General features: G+C 45.8%; 1 protein-coding gene across 1 annotated transcript in view; it reads left to right on the forward strand.

Moving 5' to 3' along the window:
• Positions 1-21199, forward strand: part of LOC124289206 (nuclear pore complex protein Nup205-like) — a 53897-nt gene that overhangs the window by 18486 nt on the left and 14212 nt on the right. The window contains exons 8-23 of the mRNA XM_046725811.1: positions 2372-2484; positions 2604-2666; positions 3303-3416; positions 4937-5056; positions 5465-5615; positions 5987-6180; positions 6991-7173; positions 7516-7563; positions 7840-8049; positions 15908-16090; positions 16377-16434; positions 16693-16882; positions 17507-17627; positions 17808-17907; positions 18070-18228; positions 18744-18989. Coding sequence (XP_046581767.1) covers positions 2372-2484; positions 2604-2666; positions 3303-3416; positions 4937-5056; positions 5465-5615; positions 5987-6180; positions 6991-7173; positions 7516-7563; positions 7840-8049; positions 15908-16090; positions 16377-16434; positions 16693-16882; positions 17507-17627; positions 17808-17907; positions 18070-18228; positions 18744-18989 — 2253 coding nt within the window. The remainder of the gene's footprint in view (positions 1-2371; positions 2485-2603; positions 2667-3302; positions 3417-4936; positions 5057-5464; positions 5616-5986; positions 6181-6990; positions 7174-7515; positions 7564-7839; positions 8050-15907; positions 16091-16376; positions 16435-16692; positions 16883-17506; positions 17628-17807; positions 17908-18069; positions 18229-18743; positions 18990-21199) is intronic.

Raw genomic sequence — 21199 nt, forward strand, 5'->3', positions numbered from 1 at the left:
GGCTGGTCATCCGGCAAATACACAAACCTTGTCAAGGTGGATTGTGTCTGCTATCTGTATGTCTTACATACACAAAGGCTTAAGCCTAGAGGCTACGGCTAGAGTTACCAGCTCTTGGCTGTAGGGGCCCCAAGGGGCCCTGTAGGGTGGTCTCATAAGACAAAACAGGAGTCACTCTAACCCAACAGAGACGCACTCGCATATACGCTGATGACTTCGACTCCAATATCATATCACTTATGTAGCCGATATCTCAAGTACTGGAGAACCTCAAGGCGACCTTTGTAAAGGGCTTAAGGTTAACAACGCCATCAAGAATACTCATACGGACGTACAGATGATATTATTAACTCTCGTCACTCAGCGTGGGGATTAGGATTTTATATCCTATCAACTAGATTCAACATCGGTATTTCTTCAAGATTCATACAGGCATATGTCTCGACAGCCTCCTTCGTCATGCTGGCTTATATTATCCACAATGGGAATATGTGATTTATATCACTGAACAAGATTTTACACTTGGAGCAATCCTTGTTCAAGAGGTTTATATGAGCGGCGTAGAATTACGCGTGCTTTTACTCAACCAACTAATTGTATCAGATTTTATGGAGGCCAACTTGCTACAACACCGGTGATGTCATGCTTGGAAGCTGATTGGTCCACGTCAGACAACGCCTCCATGGACAGTGCAGGCTCCAGCAAGTTTACTGACTTGTAAACAAACCCGTAGTACGGGGGAATACTTCATCGCAGCCTTGGAAATAGTATACAACTTCTGACCTGTTATCATCATGGGAATCTAATAGATTTCTAGCCTAGACAGCAGGATAAGCGATGTTTATTTGGAAGTTGTCGCTGATAAAAGTCGTTATGAGTACCTGTCCCCTGCGATGCTACACTGGAGCCAGCCTTGCTATAAATGAACAGCGCCGATGTATGCTGATCAACACAGATCACCGCGCATATAAGGGGAGAATGATGTATCATTACTGCAATAAGAGGTTAGCACTTCCAATGGAGCGTCCTACCATTTGGAATATTATTCGGCTCTATGATTATTCATCACGAATAACCAAGCCTATCGGCACCTATCTGCAGCATCGAGGTCTACACAGTGCTGGTTATCTGGACAGCGGCATACAGGTTCTTCAAAGTGCCAGTCAACTTAGACAGCAGCTGAACTTCTGAATTAAGTTGCTCAAGCAATTGGGATGGCTAGTGAACTTGATGAAGTTGGAGTTAGAATCAAACAAAATCTTCAATTGCTGGGAATAAAATTATCACAACACAGAATTGAATTGTGGTCCCAGAAGATCATTGGGTCAAGATACAAGCCATGATTCCACAAGCAGTCATCTCTCCGTTAACACTACGAACATGGCAATGTCTACTCGGCCCTATTAACCTCAGCACAGGACTTGATTCGCACAGGAGCGTTACAACTAAGGCCGCTGCTTGACGGTTCCTGACAAAACACCTGGACAGACTACTTACGATTGATTAAGGACCCTGTAAGAGTAAAGATCTTACCTGTACATTAGGGGCGCTTAACTCATTTGTGATAAAAACCTGATCATAATCTATGGGTTGTTATAGATATCTAGTAAAAGAAGATGGAAGTAAGACAAGAAAGTGGTCCCCTCGAGTTATAACGGGAGTTGGAAGAATAGGATCTCGGAAATGCCGCTACACAGTTCCCATGGGGGGATACAGGACGTATCTAAGAACAGCTGATGAATCCACGAAGTGGCTTGACCCACCACCAATCCGTCGGATTTTATAAGCAAAAGATCATGAGTGAGGATAAGAAAAAATATGTAATTTTTCAAGTAAAATTAATATTTTTATACTTATCCTGACTCCTGACAGAAGCCCTCCACAACTTCCCGCTGGAAACACCGGATTTCATAGCAGATCAAGTGCATGGGCAGAAAAACCAGGAGAGAGTGACAAGTAAGGCTGGTCACATGACTGTTTGTGTGGGGAAAGGGCAAAAAAGGAGTTAACTTCGTGGGTGAGAGTATATTTTAAGTCCGGCCGGGAACTTCAAAGGATTCAAGTGTTCCACTACCATTCGCAAGGAAAGGGAGATAAGCAATAGATCATGAGTCAGGATAAGTATAGAAATATCAATTTTACTTGAAAAATTACATTTTCATTGAATGTGTTTCTAAATGGTATTATCAATCATTGCTTTATTAAAGGGCAGTGCTCAAATTATTAGGACTTCATTTGGCACTAATGTATTTAAATATTATGACCTCAAGTCTTTCATGCATTACATAGGGTTATTGCAAGATCCTGTTGACTGTCATGTTTGATTCAGTTTTGATTCTAAAGTGTAATGTATGATCTCATACCTGTACAGGTGTGACTGAACCATTTGAGGATGACGAGGCTCTCATGGACCAGGCTATTGAGGGCAATGTCTTCAGCTTCCTGCGCAGCTCTGTTGTCGCCTTACCCGAGTTCCACCAGGATGTGAGTACAACCAAAGCTTCCACTTCATGGATCTGTTGTTATGTCTTCAGATAAGAACATCAAAAATAGCAGTTTGCTCCATTACCTGAAACTAAATGTATTTCTTCTGTGTTTTTCAGGAATTTTACTGCCGCCGTTTACACTGTCTGGTGACAGATCTCATCTACCATATGCCTCTCAAGGTAAGCTGCCATTCTGTTTCCTTCAGCATACTGATTGTCAAGGCCATTATCTTGTGATACAAATTCCCTAGATTCAAATAATGTACCACAAATCCTTAAAGAGTCCATTGCCGATGGATGTCATTACAATCTTACCCCTATGTGCCAAGTGTTAAGGAGAAATCCAGGCATTTTAATGCTAGTGTTTACAGATATGGTTTTAGTGTTTCCAGGATTGAAATAGAATAGTAGAAAACATTAGGGAACCAATAAATGGTGTTTATTGTTGCATGTGTTATCTTTCACCCTCTAGCTTGTCTGGATTCTTTTGTGAACTGTCTATTGTCTTTATCCAGCGGTATTGCAGACTGGTTAAATAATAACATTAGGCTCAATTGATCATTACCATACTCTTCTGTACCTTGTTTCACAAAGTGGTCGTTGCGTTATGATTATTGACTTTTACAGACTTACAATCATTACACCGTGATTGCTTTGTAAACACAACCCTGTACATTATTGAACTGCTGGACATATCACAGCACTTATCAAGCTAACTGTGTTTTATTTTCGTTAGCAGTGTTGAATTTGTGTTGGAGATGATGGATTTTCTTTGCTGGAAAGCAATCTGTACATTTATATGTGTAACATGAACAGGTCAAAGAGCTGCGTAACCGTGGTGATGAAACAGCTCGTATCATCATGGCATATCAGGTGGAGGGTCAAGAGGAGCCACTACAGAGACGAGACCTGGAACATATGTTTGGTCTGGTCAGTATTGTATCCTGTCACATATAACAGTCGCATGTTTATGTGAAATTATGATTACTAGAATGCATAATAATTGGATTGGGTATTACAGAATGCAAATTTGATGTGTTAGAATGCACTGTAAATTTTACATCTGTCTTTGTAATTGCTTATTGGAATTTTTTGGTATTACTAGTACAAGAGACATGGTGCAAGAGGGCTTATTAATTACTTATCAGTATTGAAGGAGGGGTATGTGGTAAGGGTGCTTCAGTACATCAGGTGGACAGGCTTGGTCTTGTTACAGGGGTGGAAATAACCCCTTGCCCAACGTCCGAGTCCAGTGTTTTTTCTGTCGGCCAAGCAAATTTGTATATCACACTGTACTGGTGTCCAGTTGACTTTCCAATGTTAATTATGTTGTTTATATAAAAAATCAACAAGAAAACGGTCGGTGGTGGAAAAATTATCAGGGCAAGTGACTTTACATGTGCCACTGTACCGGAGTACACTATCAATTTTAAAGGTATTTCCACCCCTGTGTTATTTCAGTTGAGTGGATTGATACTTGTGATGTTAATCACCTGACTGTCTGGTCCAGACTCAATGACTTACAGGCTGCTGTTACGTAGCTGGAATAATGTGAAGTATGGCATTAAAACAACAAACAAACAAATTTCAACATTAGGCATATAACCAGGACATTTTGTTTCAAATGCTTTAATGTGTTCAGGGTTTAACATGACGTAGCAGTGTGTGTCCAGTATTCACAGATGTATGAAATAAGTGTGGAAGACACATATGTTGTGTTGCGATACCATTCACTATACCACTGAATAAGGTGACATGGCTATGTAAGTAGTTTTTGCCTCAACACCTGGGTGAGCTTCTGATTTTATAGCACATTGGTATGTGACCAGGGCTTAATTTTTCAAACAAAACCGTGGAGGAGGTGTTGATCCAACTTATGAACCAATATAATTTTAATGTTATTTGGTATTTACTGTTTAAATCAACTGGGATGCGACTGGCAACCGATACCTTGCTTTGTACGTGCAATGCACATGCTCTGCATGCACTACCCGTGTCCTGCACGTGCGATGCCACCACTACCCGTCTTGTGGGGAACACATGGTTCATACTGACCATCTCATTCACCACAGCGATCCTTGGTAGCTTAGTGGATAAAACCGGCAAGCTAGTAAGCGAAGGGTTGCAGGTTCGAAACCAGGCATCGGTACAATATAGTGGATGTTTCAATAATGTGATGTTTTATGATCCTATTCAGTAATAGAAAGACAAAGTTATATCAATCTTCAAAACAAGTCAAGGGCTGTTCTTCAGAAAATCCCCGGGCTGCAGGCAATTCTGTGGAAAATCCCAGGAGTTTCTTAGAGAATGCCCATGAAACTGCCTGTAGAGGTTTACTTGGTAAAAGAAGTACCTGGTGAGACAGTAGAGTGACGTCACTGGAGGTTTATAAGTGTTCTACTTTGTCCTGCCATGTGTTGTGTGTAGTACATGTGTTGTATGTGTTACAGATCTGTGAGCTGTACATGAAGGACCCAATGAACCTAGAGCTGTCCCTGGAGTTCTGGTGTCCTGCTGAGTCAGCCGGGGGGCAGGAATCCTTCTACAACTACCGACCACCACCCAGACAAGTGAGCATGTCAGAGTGTGTCTCCTCTTACAACTGAATGGATTCAATCACAGATAATTTATAGGCCTGGCTCCACAAAGCAGTATAAACTCTCAGACTCCAGGTCCCTGATTCACAAAGCTATCGTAGTGCTACGACTGTTGTAAGCCTTATGTTATAGTATAGGAGGTACGGCAGTTGAGCGCTTCAATAGCTTTGTGAAACGGGGCCAAGTACTTTAGTATAGACTTCAGAGTGTTTTAACATCTGATACTTCTCAAATCTTGTTAATATTAAAAGGCAGTCAGACTGGGTGATCTATTGGTTAGTGATATTTGGTGTCGAACTATTTGTTGCCTGATTGGGTAATGTATGATTTCCAAGGCGAGTAATGATGGCTGTTTTGATCGACAGTATTATCTATCTCCAGGTTGCCCTGTTCAAGTTTATCCGCGGTGCAGGAGACCTACTGCCAGCCCCACTGTATATTCCCTACATCAACATGCTTGCAGGGCTGGCCTCTGGGCCACAGGCTGCTCAACACTGTTTCAATCTCCTCAAGGCAAATGGAAACAACTCAGGTAGGTACCAGGATTCTTAGACTTCAGCTATCTCATCCATCTGTGGTGGCATAACTGTTCAGGGCTTCTTTTCATCAAAGTGTCAGATCCTGATAGTTCTGGGTTTGAATCCCAGAGTGTCCTTAATGATGATCCGTCATTCTCTTATCAAAGCCTGGGTACAACCTGTGAAGCCCATTTCTGGTTTCCACTTTTGTTATATTACTGAAATGTTGCTCAAAGGGTCGTAAAACCACTCTAACTCTCTTGCAGTGATCAATGAAAGCGTCTCAAATGTCATCGTTTACACCATACATATACAGTTAAAAGATTTAGTGTTGCTTCACCTATAATGATAGACTTTACTCATGGACCATATCTCCCCTGACTAGGTGGGTCATCCAGCATGGTGTCTTGGGACCACATCTTTGTGTCCTTGAACCAGTACTATGCCAGCCTCAGGAGGGAGACTCAGAGCTCTGTGGACTCAAACATGTACAGGGCACCACCAGCAAGGGCCATAACTCCTCATGAACTGGAAGGAATACTGTCAGTTCTGAAACTGATTCGATGTGTAGCAGATGAGGTATGTATTCTGCTTTTTGATAAAGATGACAGTGACCTTGGTGAGTCAGTCTTCCATAGAAAGACTTGCAGTGGTGTCTTGAGAGTTGGAGTGAGGGAGTTTAGTTTCACGCCACACTCAGCAATATTTCAGCCTTATGGCAGCGGTCTGTAGATAATCAAGTCTGGACCAGACAATCCAGTGATCAACAGCATGAGCATCAATCTACACAACTGGGATACGATGACATGTGTCAGCCAAGTCAGCGAGCCTGACCGCCTGATACCGTTAGTCGCCTCTTATGACAAACATGGGTTACTGAAGATCAATTCTAGCCTGGACCTTCATGGGTCCTTGAGAGTTTGGAGGGATTAAGCTTATCCCACTGCCAGTGACTGAACTCATGTTTATGTTATGTACAAAGTCTGAGCTACAGTGGAGAATAGTAGGCTGAGGGACAGTGATGGCATTTGAGGCTTGACTCTGGATGGTTTCTTGTGCAATTCTGCCACACACTGAGGCACATGTAGTCTTGTAGCATTTTGTGTTGTCGCCATTGTCCGAAATATGCCTCTGTTGGGATGAGATGGTAATGCAATAACCTTCTTGTGCTGCACATTCAGTTTGGGTTGTGTACACCTGGGAGCTCAAAATAAAAATCTTGTGTTCATGAAACCATTGACGGGTAAAAGGAATGCAGCACTATATACATTTGCTTGATGATTATAAATGGGGTTATTATTATCGAATTACAGTACTGCTGACACAGCATCATTGTGAAATTCATTCACTCATCAAATTAGAAGAGTTTTTGACGGTTTATTCCTGCAGAATGAGAACTGTCGTGGAGCTTTGTTTGAGAACCAGCAGTGGGGGGCGGTCATCATGATGTTTGGTCTGGTGGGGTGCAGCATCCCCTCCAAGATGAAGGCTGAACTGCTCCTTACCCTTGCTGCCATGGCCAAGACCCCAGCCATTGCAGCCAGCATCTGGCAGACTCTGGAAGTGGCTCAGGTATGTAACCTTGTCTAGTGGTAGTCAAGTTACCATCACTTCAGGTTGTGTCAGACCTAACTTTGAATAAATTCAGTTACACAATATTGGAGCAGATTATCCAATAACCATCACTTCAGCTTGCATTTGGACAAACAGAAAGTATTTCTTCATGTTGAAAAGTTGATTATTTCAAAAGTGACCACCTGTCCCAATATCTGTGTTTCTGATCACTTATCTCTTCTCAGTGACCATGAAAGAGAGCTGTAATTGCTGTCATTTGGAATATCATGCAGTATATTCTTTAACCAATCATCTGGAAGTTTTTGTGATCTTCGACTTAATCAGATGCTGGTTTTGCAGGTTTTGCCGACCACAGCAACCAGTGCTGAACAGAGAGGAGGCATTCAGGTATGTCAGTCACTGAGCCACAGAGATGGGTGTGTGCTCGTTCCCCTTTATTAACCTTCAACATGTCATATTAAGGTAACACGTTTCATTTGTACAATATTTGCCTGAAATAACATTGATTAAATTTGATAGATTAAAATGTCTCAGATTTTATTTCTGTTTTGAGACAGATGTTGAATTTCAGACAGTTACAGCATAATTTTTACGTTACAGAAACGGGACATCCACTGGCAGCAATGTTTTGAGAGATAGTATCTGAGGACGGTGATTTTTCAGATTGAACTGGAGGAGATTGAGAGCCGTAGTGAAGAATACCCAATGACAATTGCTTTCCTTGAGCTGATTGATCGTCTGACAGACATACCTATCCCAGCAGGCCTTGGGGCAGGATATCGGGCCCCGGGATTTGAACCCTACCTGGACTTTATCATTACCAATGTTTTCCTAAGGTTCAACTCCAGGGCCTACAAGGACAGTGCTGAGAAGGTAGGAGTCAGGGCTAATATACTGTTTCTGACTACAAAGTGATGTCTTCAATTTCTTGGATATTAGTTGTATGTCAGTCATGTTTGAAAGTCACATTTGTTAGTTTGTCAGTCACATTTACTGAATAACTGAAGAGACAGTTCCTTGTTATCCGACGCATCAACGAAGATCTCCCAAACTATACGTGCTAGCTTCATCTAACTTGGTACACATATCAAGCATGATCCCTAGATGTGCCTTTTGGGGGTTAGACCCAGATATGAATTATATCTTTGGCTGTTTCCATGGAAACATGACTTAGGCTGTGACTATGAGGATGTCATCTTGTTGCATTTTCCATAGCAACAAGTTAGGCTTCAACTGAATTTGGTGGTGGTGCTCCTTTCTGGAGCAGATCTTAAAACCTTTCAATACCCTCCTTCCACTTTGCTGTATACACTCCGAAACATTTGACATAATCATAACTAGTAGACATATTCATAAAGAGTATTTTGCCATTGCGGGGGATATTGATGACTTTGTCTTCTTGTTCCTTGCTGACATGACTTCATATGTCCTAGTTGTCATAAATATACCCATTTGATGTAACAAGGAGTCAGTTTGAGAACCAAGACAGTATCTGATGCCTGAGTCCAATACAAATTGTATTCCTCTCTAGTAAGAGATGCAGTGCATGGAGACTAGTGTCTGAAGAAAGAGACATTCTTTTTCAGAAGAAGTCCTCCTTGGGGTACATATAAGCATTAAAATGTCCATTTTAAAAGCCTATGACAGTTGTAACAATATTTCAATAAAATATTTTACCAAACAAAAAACTCGTTATGTGTGGTGAGACCACCCCTACAGGGCCCCGTAGAGGGCCCCCTACAGCCAAGAGCAGGTAACTCTGGCTGTGTACCTCGTACCTCACTTTTCATGCTGTCGTCGGCCGTGTAGGTCGCATTGCATGGTCCAAGAAGCTACGAATAAGAGAGCGATGAGTGAGATAGAGTCAAATCCTGTATGTATGGTTCCTTTTTTTCGCCGAGGCTAGTGGAATCTTTGTATGACTTTTTCATTCATGATTTGTTGTAACTTTACCGCATGTTAAGCTGTCTCCAGCCACGTGGCAGGCAAGATGGCGGACCGCTGGGGTCCCGCTTTGCTTTCCTTCTCCTGGCTTTAGAAAAGCCTTGTACTCGGTCGTAAAGGGGCTGATATTTCATTTTGTAGATTATACTTGCCTAAATTCCCCTTTTTCCAGGCTTTAGGTAAGTTTTGCTTGAGTGTTTTCGCGGACGCGGTTTAATGTCGCTCACACATATTGCTCTTTGTCACCTATATATGCGCATAATTACGCCGCTATTATGGCTTTTCGCTAGTATTTAATAGCTTTGCTGTAACAGTTAAAATATCGCCCGGCGTTGTATTTTGTTCTGTTTTGTTGTGTGCATATTATATTATGTATATCGTACAGTCCTTGCTATTGTCATAGCGTGGTTCTGTTTTTTGCAGCCCAAGGGGTGTGTCACCTGTAGCGGCAGTTTGTCGCCTCAGGATCGCCACGTGGTTTGCTTACGTTGTTTAGCGGAGGAAGCCCATGACGAACAAGGTTGTTCTATGTGTCAGGCTTTCTCCCCCCGCACCATCAAGTCCAGACGTGCTGATTACATGTTCTACACGTCCTTACTTCAGGCGGGGGGGGACATTTGGGGTCAGGAGCCGCCTAAAGACAAAGATAAAAAAGCAAAGAAAAAGAAGGCTTCGGCTTCCTCTCTTTTGGGGGATGCTCCTAAACGGGCGAAGGGTGCGGGGCCTCCGGCTCAGTCACCTGCCATCCCCTCAACATCACAGGCACCTTCCCCCCCTCCTGTCCCTGTTTCTAACCAGCTAACAATTGATTTACTTTCTGATATATTGCAGAAGCAGATGGATTCAGTCCACACTCTCGTGGCTGGCGCAATGGCTGGCCTCCGTCAGGAGATTGGCGTCCGGCCAGGTACGGGTGTGTGTGCCGGGTCTATGGCGGGCAGTGCTCCCAACCTCAGCTTAGGCTCTGGTGTTGGGGTTTCTGTCGGGGGTGCGTCGGCTCCGAGTCTCGTCTCGGTTGCTGGCCACCCCTCCGCTGTAGGAACTACTACCGGCCCGAGCCTTGGCTCTGGGTCTGGTCCAGTAGTTAGTAGTTTGGCAGGCTCAGTCCCTGTAGTTGCCGCTACTTCGCAATTGGTCCCACCGCTTGCGCCGGCTTGGCCGGGCCATTCGGTGTCGGGATCATTTTGTCTACCATTGAGGAATCCCAGCATGCGTCCCTGAGGCAGGTACGGGAGCGTATTGCTTCTGTCCTGCCCCAGGTAGTGGTCAGTACTGGCGCACCCGACCCTCAGGAGTTTCGCCTCCCAGGGGAGGCTTTTGCTCCCACCAAGGTGGGGGACACAAGGCTGCGTATATTACCCTCAGTCTTGTCTGAGGTAATCAACCCCCTCCTCTGTGGTACCAGGTCCAGGTTCGATTTGCCAGAACTTGACCGTCGGTACCTCATGGGGGAGGCTTGCCTTTACAATCCCCCAGTGGTTGACGATTGTGTTTACGCATCCGTGCAGCCCTGGGGGTTCGCTGGTAATTCTATGGCTTCAGCCAAGCAAGGTCGCCGGCTTCCGCCGTTCCACGACTAACGCTACAGCTTAAATCCGCCTATCGATCCTTTGAAGAGCAATACCGCAATGCGTTCAATGCCTCAAAGTGACGATCCATTCGCCTACATCTCGGGTGTTGCAGAGGCAACTACTGGATGTGGGTGGGGTGGAGGAAGATTCGATCTCCCTCCACCTTGGCTAAGCAATTAACGGAGGTACAGTCACATCTGGCGCGCGATTCTATCAGGTCGTCGGCTTGCCAAATGATGTCGGCCGTGATGGGCCTCCGTCGCCTGTGGCTTTCCGTGGCGAGGTATTCGCCTGCCACGCAACAGGCTCTGCTGGCGCTGCCATTCCGGATGGGTTCTACCCTGTTCCCCGGGGCAGCTACAGTAGTCCGGGAGGCCGCGGAGGCTGTCTCAACCTTCAAGGACTCTAAGCCCTTGCTGGAACAGCCTCACATGTCTCGCTCGCGGCCCCCGGTTGCCTCCTCCGCATATCCTTCTGCCGCGGCGAAGGAATCTGTTAAATGGGCTCAGCCCTTGCAGTCGCGGAGGGGTAAGGGCAGAGGCAGGGGCAAGGGCAAGGCCACGGCGCCCCACCAGCCTTTTCAGAGGAAGGGGAAGTCAGCCCCGGCTTCCCAGCTATAATTCCTCCGGAGCCCTTGTTGGTACCAGACCAAGCAGTCGGAGTACTGCCGAGGTCAGGTATTCAATGTCTCATGCCACATATCCCTGTGGGTGGTCGACATTCCCTCTTCCTGTCGGAATGGGAAAAAGTCACGTCCAATCCCTGGGTCCTGTCCACACTCAGGGAAGGCCACATGCCACAGTGGAAGCGAGACCCACCCCCCTTCTCCGGGATCCGTTGCACTCCAGTGCCGGCTGCCCTAGAGAAGGCGGAAGTGCTCCGTGCCGAGGTCCAGTCGTTGCTGGACAAGGCAGCCATAGAGGTGGTTCCTTTGGGACAAGAAATGTTGGGTTTTACTCAACTTATTTCCTTGTCACCAAAAGGACGGAGGGTTCAGACCTATTCTAAACCTCAAAGGTCTGAACGACATGTTAGAGGTACCGCCCTTCAAGATGGAAACACTGGGCGCTCGGTGATTTCGTCTGTGGAGAAGGGAGATTGGCTCACGCCAATCGACCTCAAAGACGCGACTTCCATGTCCCTATGCACCCCGAAGTTCAGGAAATACCTAAGGTTTTCCTTCGGACGGAGGTGCTATCAGTTTCGGGTACCCTTCGCATCTCCACAGCCACGGGTGTTCACCAAACTCATGCTAATTCCAGCTCAGGTAGCCAGGTCACAGGGCAGGTGCTGTCACCCGCATCTAGACGATTGGCTCCTTCGCGGCGCTTGCCACTCACTTGAGTCGAGTTGCGACACTTTCTGTGATGAGTATTCTCACCAAGTTGGGCTGGATTATCAACCTCAAGAAATCAGAACTGGTTCCCACCCAGGATCTGGTGTTCTTGGGAGCGTAGATTCAAGACAGCGCGAGGGATAGTCTCCCTGTCTCTCGACCGGGCCACCAAAGTCCAGAGAGTTGTGTTACAATTCTCGAAGTTCCCCAGGGCCTCGCTCGACTTGGCTCCAGTTGCTAGGCAACATGGCGCAACGGTGGACATCGCTTTGAAGCGAAAGGTTGAGGATGCACCCATTCAGCAGGCTCTAGCTCGAATGTGGGTCCACACCCAGGGTTACGAAGTTGATTCTCCACACCCAGGGTGGCTAATTCCTCATTTACGGTGGTGGACACTGGCAGGGAATTTATCCAGGGGCTCCCTTTGGACATCCCATCGCCAGATCTCTCAATTCAGACGGACGCCTCACAGGGTGGGGCGGCTTGGCTCTGTCGGTCTCAGGCCTGTGGTCACAGAGCGAGGCGCAACTGCACATCAATGTGCTAGAATTGAGAGCAGTCAGGTTGGTGTTCAAACGACTTGGGAGCAGGTTCAAGGCCGCGGTGGTCCGCCTCGAGATGGACAACCAGACGGCAATGACCTACATCCTGAAGCAGGGCGGTACGGTTTCCGCCTCTTCTGCAGGAGGCATGGCAGTTTCTGCTCTGGTGCGCGACCAGTTCGACATACGGGTGATGCCTGTTTATCTCCCTGGGGCGGACAACGCGTTGAGCAGATGCACTCTCTCGTCGTATCCTGGCCCCACACAAGTGGATGCTCCATCGGGGGATATTCGGGGCTATCTCCCAGTTGTTCGGGTCGTTCCAGGTGGATCTGTTTGCATCTGGGGGGACGAACCAGATTCCGGTGTTTTGCTCTCGGATACCGATCCGGAGAGCCATCGCCAAGACGCTTTCCAGCTCGATTGGACGGACAGGGTTCTGTGGGCTGCCCCGCCACTACCCCTGATTCCCAAAGTCCTCTTGCAGCTTGCCACCCAACCAGCTCGACTTCTTGTGCTCCTTGGTTTCCGGTACTACTCAGGTTTCTGGCTCAGCCTCCTGTACTATTACCCTTTCGACCGACTTACTATCCCAGAACGGAGCCGCGACCAATCCCAGGATTCAGTGGGTGGCCTGGCCTCTGTCCGAATCGCTTCCACGCTGGAAGGAATTCCTGCACCAGTTGCAGACACAATTCTGGCTTCGCGGAGGGATTCACAAACGCTCAGTATGAGGATAGATGGGCCTGTTATGCTGCCGCTGGTGTGTCGGCAGAGGGATTCTTGATCCCTTTTCTTCAACTGTAATTGAAGTACTGGAGTTCTTGCAGTCTCGTTAGAAGCCGGTTTAGCCGCTGCCTACTATCCGGGCTACTCCACGGCAATCTCTGCCTTTCATATCCCTGCCGACGGTGCTCTCTTGGGGCAGCACCCTCTAGTACAGCGCTTTTAGCAGGCGTTGACAGAATCCGTCCGACTGTCCGGGCGGATTAGTCCCCCGCGGGACTTGTCAATCGCTCTTGATTGATGTCCGGTCCTCTCTTTCACGATCTGTCGCTCTTTCACTCCAGCTGTTAAGTTGGAAGGCTGCCTTTCTTGTGGGCGTAACGCCTGGCAGGCGAAAGTAGGTGATATCCATGCGATGTCAGCGGATCCTGCTCTGACTGTCTTTCACAAAGACAGAGTCAGTATTCGGGTTGCCAGACTCCTACCGTCCTAAGGTCGCAGGCTTTCATATAACGGCGCCTATCGAACTGCCAGCTTTCACTCAGCCTCCATCGTCCGGGTACCTCTCTTGGCGTGCTCACGCCTTAGATGTCAGTAAGACTCTCAAGGTTTATATCAAGCTAACGGCTGCTATCAGGAAAGATAAGCAGCTGTTCTGTTGTTATGGCGGTGGCAAGGTTGGTCTTCCGCCAACAAGCAGACCATATCTAGGTGGCTTGTCTCTGCCATTTGTTCGAAGTTACTCTTACAAAGGATTAACCATCCCTCAGGGTTTAAAGGCTCATTCGATTAGGGCAGTGGCGACATCAAAAAGCATACCGCCGCACTGCCCATTGAGGAGATCTGCTCAGCGGCTATCTGGAGCCTAACCGAAAGCAATGCTCTCATCCGCCACTATCAGCTGGACAAACACTCACGGAGCTGCTCGGTTTGGCCAGACAGTTCTCACCAGTGGACAGTGTCGCGGATTCTCTAGCCGAATGAGCCTTAGAAATCACGCTTGCTTTTCTCATGGTGTAGGTGTTAATAAATTCCTCAATTTTTATCGGGTGGTGGTATCACTTTGGTGGTGGTTTTACCGCATGTAGCGATTATCACCGCTACAGTCACTGTGTTCATCCTGCACCACGCTGGTTTGGGTTGCTGAGGGATATATATTGACTCGCCCATACTTTCCCTCCCATTTTGATGGTTGGGGGTGGACTTTAAGGCCAGTCTTTATAAATTCCACCAATAGCCTATCGGCTAGGCTCCTTTTCCCCGCTTGCCGCCCGCCTGATTGACATCAGCGGTCAGGTGACTAGGTGAGTGTACTTTCTCTCTCTGTCGCTGCTTCCGGCTGTGCCTCTCGACTGAACTAGGGGGTATGTTAGGCAGACAGAATACCGCCCCCGACTCAACATCGCTGGGGAGTCTGTCTTATGCTTATATGTACCCCAAGGAGGACTTCTTCTGAAAAAGAATTTTACAAACCTGGAGAGGTTATGAATTCTTTGAAGAAAAGTCCTCCTTGGGGTACGCCACCCACCTCCTCATTCTGTCTGACACGCTCAGCATGAAAAGTGAGGTACGAGGTACACAGCCAGAGTTACCTGCTCTTGGCTGTAGGGGCCCCCACGGGCCCTGTAGGGTGGTCTCACCACACATAACGAAGTTTTTGTTTGGTAAAATATTTTTTGAAATATTGAAATATTGTTGGACAACTGTCAAGGAGGACTTTTCTTCAAAGCAGGTTTGTAAAAATTTTGCTGACTGATTGCAAAGGAATTATCTTTGATGTGTTATTATCCTGCTCAACGCATTTTGCAGGGGGTATTAAAATGGACTCCGCCTGTACATGCGTGTGTGTGAGGACTTTGCCGGACCATTCAAAGCTCAATATTTCTTCACCAAATTCATAGAATCTGGTGGTCTACTGCCCAGGATTTCTGTAAAAAATTTTCCATGGCAACAAGTTTGACTTAGACTGAAATTGGTGGTAGTACTCTTTTCCGGAGCAGAACTCTAAAACCGTTCAATGTGTCTTCACCAAACTTGGCACATAGATTAGATCTGGTGGTGAAATGGTGCCTTTTGGTAGTTTTGGATTTCTGAATAAAGTAGTTTTTGCGTTTCCATGGCAACAAGTTTGACTTAGACTGAAATTGATGGTAGTACTCTTTTCCGGAGCAGAACTTAAAAACTGTTCACTGTTTCATCACCAAATTTCATACATAGGTAGGTCTAGTGGTGAACTAGTGCCTTTTGCTTGTTTTGGATTTCTGAATAAAATGGGGTTCTTTTTGCATTTCCATAGTAACAATTTTGGCTTCAACTGAATTTGGTGGTAGTGCTCCTTGCTGGAGCAGAACTTTGAAACCTTTCAGTACTCTCCTTACACTTAGCTATATACACACCAACACATTTGACATAATCATAACTCGTAGACATATTCATGAAGAGTATATTGCCGTTGGGGGGGATATTGATGACTTTGTCTTCCTTATAGTTCTTGGATTTGTTGTATTTACATACCTGTTCAATGCCATTATATCATCTTCATTTTCAAACATGGAAGACATAAGTTTGACATTGTTGCGACTCTAACCAGTCCGTGTCCTCTTTTCTCCCAGTGGCAAGTGTCAGCGAGTGCGCTGGAGATCCTGTGTAAACTGCTGCAGGACCACGAGATCCATGAGGACGACTTCCGCGACACTCTGGTGGACATCCAGGGGGGCGGAATCGTTTCCGCCAACAAACCCCCTGGACACACGCTGCTGCTGCACATGCTCAATGACTCTGGACTGCTCAAGATGGTGAGTCTGTAGAGACGAGTCACGGTGTCTTGCAGAGTTCCTGATTCTGTGGATGGATTAGATATGGATTACTCATCAACTGCCAGTGCTTCAAATTGATAGGTCATCTGTCACAGATATAATGTCAGTTTCATCACTTGTATACATTATGGCATAACATGTGTTTTCTCGATGCAGATCGTACCATGGATATAAACATGTGCCAATTAATTGACAGCATTTTAGAAGGTTTAGCATGTTTAGCTTGTATGAGCTCCCTACAGTGCTCCCTCTGTGTATTTCACAGGTACTGCGAGTGCTAGATGAGACGGTTTCAATGTTTGAGCAGTACTCCAAAGTACCTGGTAAGAATCTTTTCCCACAATATACAATATATGAAGTCATGCACCCTAATTTTTGTGTTGTATTTGTTTCTGTACTATATAATGTGACTATTTAAGGCAAATAGTTGTCAAACTTGTCTCAGTCAGTTCACCGTGAAGAGTTCTACAGTACAACTCTCATCTGTCTACCTTATCTTTCAATCAATAAGCTAAAACACTGACCCACTGTTTGCAGTTAAATAAGATCTTGGTGTGTAATGTTGTGTTTCCCCATGCCAGGCAAGGAATACCTAGAGAAAACAGCACTGCTTTGTTTGAGGATGATTGAGACGTCCCTTGAGAAGGAAGCACAGTTTGAGATGATGATCCGAGAGACTGGGGTATCAATCATGGTGGCAGCCATGGACAAACTCTTGCTCAGCATCAACCCCCGCAGTGGCAAGGCAGATCATCTTGTCAATGTCGCCAAGTAAGTTTATCGTGTATATAAAAGTGTTCTGTGTTTTGCGCATATAAATGATTCATTCCTTTCTTGTTCCTAAATTCTACACTGAAGAATAGATATGCCATTGAATAGGATAATATGCAAGTTTGATGAAGAAATAAATAGTTAAAGTCCACCTGTCACCACGAGAGGGATCATGCGGCATTGGTAGATTATGAGAACTACTTTTTTGTGTGTGTATGAGTAGAGACATACAGCTGTGAAATGATTGTCACTAGTGGAAAGTATATTTGACTGAGAATCGGGTGTGATTCCCAACATGGGTACTATGAGTGAAGCTCATTTCTGGTTTTGGGGAAAAAACCCAACACACACACGCACGCACGCACGCCTGCACGCACACGCATGCACACACACACACACACACACCTGTTTTATGCATAATTTTTTAATATATTTATGTACAAAATTGCTGACCCCCTAAGTACATATGTATAAATTTGATGAACCCTCCTACCTCCCCAGAACAAAATGTGTGACACCCTTAAAATCATCATATCATCATCATCAACAACAACAAAACACACACGCACACACTCGTCCAAGCCATAAATTATGAATGGTCCCTAACCTGAATTTCCTCTGCAGGTTTGTGAGCTTGAACAGTTTCCTGCCCCACCAGTGCCTGTCTGCCGTCAGGGTCCTGTACCTGGTGTGTCAGGCTGCACCCATCCAGGCCGACCTTGTTGCTCTCTTTACTGCAGACGAGGTAACACTAATGGTTCATAAAGAAATGTAAGATATCATCCTATTACATTCCATGAGGTCTAACATATTCTCTTCTAGATTAATAGCTTTTAGGTACCTAAAGGTGCCTCTTTCTGTAAAAAACCCTGTTGTCTGTAGCTTTGAACGTGGCTTGTCTGATATGTGCTGTCTGTGTGTATAGGTGGCGAGCTCGCGTCTGCTGCAGGGAATTGTTGAATGTATTGAAACGGACGACAGAGAGGTGAAGCCAGAAGAGGCTGAGGATGAGAATGAGAACACAAGTAAGAACTGTTGGACTGCCTTTAACATTATTTGTCTTTTGTGTGACATGTTCATATTCTTTTCGGAAAACTTATATAATGACAATGATCCTTATTGGCTTGGACCTAACAAAACATAAGTGTACATATTATCTAACAGCTAAATGTGATCGTGTTTTTCAGAAGATGAGATCATACTGTCCCAGGTGAGGAACGCATCTCGTCAGCACATAATACAGTTGATGCTGCACGCCTTGGACCAACCAGCACCAAACCTTGCCCACTGGATGCTGGGCTTTGAAGTTAGGAAACCTGTGTCCAAAACCAACCTTCAAGATCCTGGTGAGTAGGGCTCCACCTGTCAGTAATGCTTGTATAATGGTGAGGCTTTTATAGAAAAGTCTTTGGTTGTATTCAACATTGATCTGAGAAAATGGAGGATGTTCATACTAAGTGGAACAATATTCCAGCTGTACCATGTTGGCTTCTCTCAAATTGTCTATGGTTGATCTTCTTAAATCAAACATTTAATTGCCAAACTGTATTAGCTTAAATCTAGAGCACTTAGAGCATATTGCTGAGTGCAGCGTTCAACAACAAACGAACCAAATCATGAGGCGACTAATGGGAGTGGGTGGTCAGGCTTGCTGACACATATCATCATAACCCAGTTGTGTAGATCATTGCTCATGCTGTTGATCACTGGATTGTCTGGTCCAGACTCGATTATTTGCAGACCACCCCATATAGCTGGAATATTGCTGAGTGTGGCGTTAAACAAACAAAACAAACAAATCATTATGTGTTCAGGTTATGAAAATGCTCTCAATAGATCTGAATCAAGTGTTTGTTTCCAGGTATACTTGGATCTGCTCGTACCTGCCTTCATTCTGTGCTAGCATTCCTCGGTCAGGGGGTCGGAGCCCGCAGTGGGCCAGTCTGTCTGATGGAGGCACCACGACTGGCCGAGCTTGCATACAATCTCATTTACGTATTGTGTTCTAACAAAGACACATCTGCACCAACTCTGAGATATCTCCGAACCACACACAACTTCCTGTATAACCAGCTACAGCACCTGCCCTTCAGGGAAGAAGAATATGGTATGTGAATGTCTTGTTTGTCCAGTAACATTAGGGGCAACTCTGTCGCTTTCCCTGTACAAATATTATAAAGCAAAGAATAATAAGTCCAATTTTTAACTAATCCTGCACTACTTACTTCCTGCACTTATTGCTTACGGCTCGAAAAGCGTGGCTTGCCAGACGATGTCAAAAAGACGTAGAACTGCAATCACTTCCTGGTCTCGGCTGCTTACTCCTCGCGATGCTGCCACCGAAGGTGACGCCAGCCACCTCAGATTATTGCTTTTTCGCGATCTCGCTAGACGGTTGTTTGCCAGCTCAACTTGTATCCTACGGGATTATATTTTGTGAAGCATTAATAAAGACTGACTTTGTGTGTATTTTGTTTTTGTACCTCTCACGAGAAGTGTAGGTATTATCTTTCACTTTCTTTTTGTCATTCAGTAGTTCTGTGTAGTGATGTCGCTAAGTTTATACACGGTCCCGCCATCACACTTTCACTTCGCCATTAAAACACTTTGCCGTATTTGATAACGTCGTTGTGTTTCATTTGGTTCAGGCTTATATACTATACCATATAATAGTGGTATATTTATTGTGCCTGTATTATGGTCTCTTAAACTTTCAGTTGTTTTGAGACTTTTGTTCTCAACTTTGCTGTTATATTCATTACTTTGTATGTGCGTTTACTGGGTTTTCTGCTTCATTGCAGATCTATGTACAGCGCCAGTTGTATACATTGTAGGGGTGGGAAGTCTCGTAAAGACCCTCATCCCCGATGTTTGAATTGTACTACTCAATGTACCCCTGGCCATAAATGTGCCAGCTGCGCTGTGCTATCACCCAAGAGTTTCTCCGATATATTGAGGCAGGGGTTTCGGCTCCCCCTCCTCTCCGATCCACCTCTGACAATGTTCCCGTTCCGTCACAATCACTCTCAGGTTCAACACAACCTTCTAGCGGAGAACATAGCGATTTTGTTGGAGAAAAGAGCCATCGAACTCCTCCCGTATCCCATCATAACACCAGGGTTTTATTCTCCAGTATTCTTAGTGCCGAAGAAAGGGTCCGCGAAAATGAGGATGATTCACAATCTGTCCTATTTCAACGAGACTTTCCTGGAACGTCCTCCGCGACTCGAATGACGTCCCTCGAATACCTCAAATCTATGGTATGCGCCAGCGACTTCCTCATCAGCCTGGACCTACAGGATGCATACCTCCATGTTCCAATCGCCCCAGCCGCAGGAAGTACCTGCGCTTTATTTTCAACAATCAACATTTCCAATGGGCTGTCCTCCCATTTGGAATTTCAACGCCCCGTGGTTGTTCACACGCATCACAACTCCTATTTCCGGTATCTGCATTTGAGGGGCATCAATTTCGACCCGCACCTGGACGCATTGCCTTATGCACCTGTTAGACCGTCTACTTCTTATACAACAACGGGATTTCACCTTCTTTTCGTCTGTTGCCAACTAGGGTGGCTGGTCAACTTGGACAAATCGTAGCTTGTCCCGACTCACACTCTGACGTTCATCGAAGGCCATTTCCAGATGGACAAGAACCTAGTTCAGATTCCCCTGGACAGGTGGGACAAGATTCAGTCTCTGATTCCACGTCGCGCTCTCCCAACCTCTGTCCCTCAGAGAGTGGCAGTCACTTCTGGGATTGTTGGCGCCGGGCGCAGGATCTTACCAGCAGAGGGCGTCTTCAACTTCGGGTCCTCTGCAGCTTTCTTCAACCATACATTCGCCGGGCAGGCGTTCATCAACGGTTTTGCCTTCCACCTCAGTTACATCGCTATCTTCTTTGGTGGACTTCGCCCATTGAGCGTCTTAGGAGGAGTCTCTTTGACAGAGCAGCCTCGGATTGCCAACTGTTCGTGGGCCTTCCCCTGCAGGGTTAGGTGCTCACTTACACGCGACCAGACAGCCTCCGGCCTGTGGTCGGGTCAACACATCAACTGGCATATAAACAGTCTGGAGTTGGAGGCCGTGGATCCTCGCTATTCATCATTGGGCACATCGACTACGCAGGAACTTGTCTTCTAGTGGCTACAGACAACACCGCGGTCGTATGGTACATAACGAAGGCAAGGGTCGACACACTCACAGCTTCTCCTCGATCAGACCTTTCGCTCTTTCAACTGGTCGACGATCTCCACATTCTGTTGAGAGTTCGGCATATTCGGGTGCCGCAATATACTAGCAGACGCTCTCGAGACCG

Source organism: Haliotis rubra, unplaced genomic scaffold, assembly GCF_003918875.1.
Source record: "Haliotis rubra isolate DU_JTF1 unplaced genomic scaffold, ASM391887v1 Scf436, whole genome shotgun sequence".
Classification (NCBI taxonomy): domain Eukaryota; kingdom Metazoa; phylum Mollusca; class Gastropoda; order Lepetellida; family Haliotidae; genus Haliotis; species Haliotis rubra.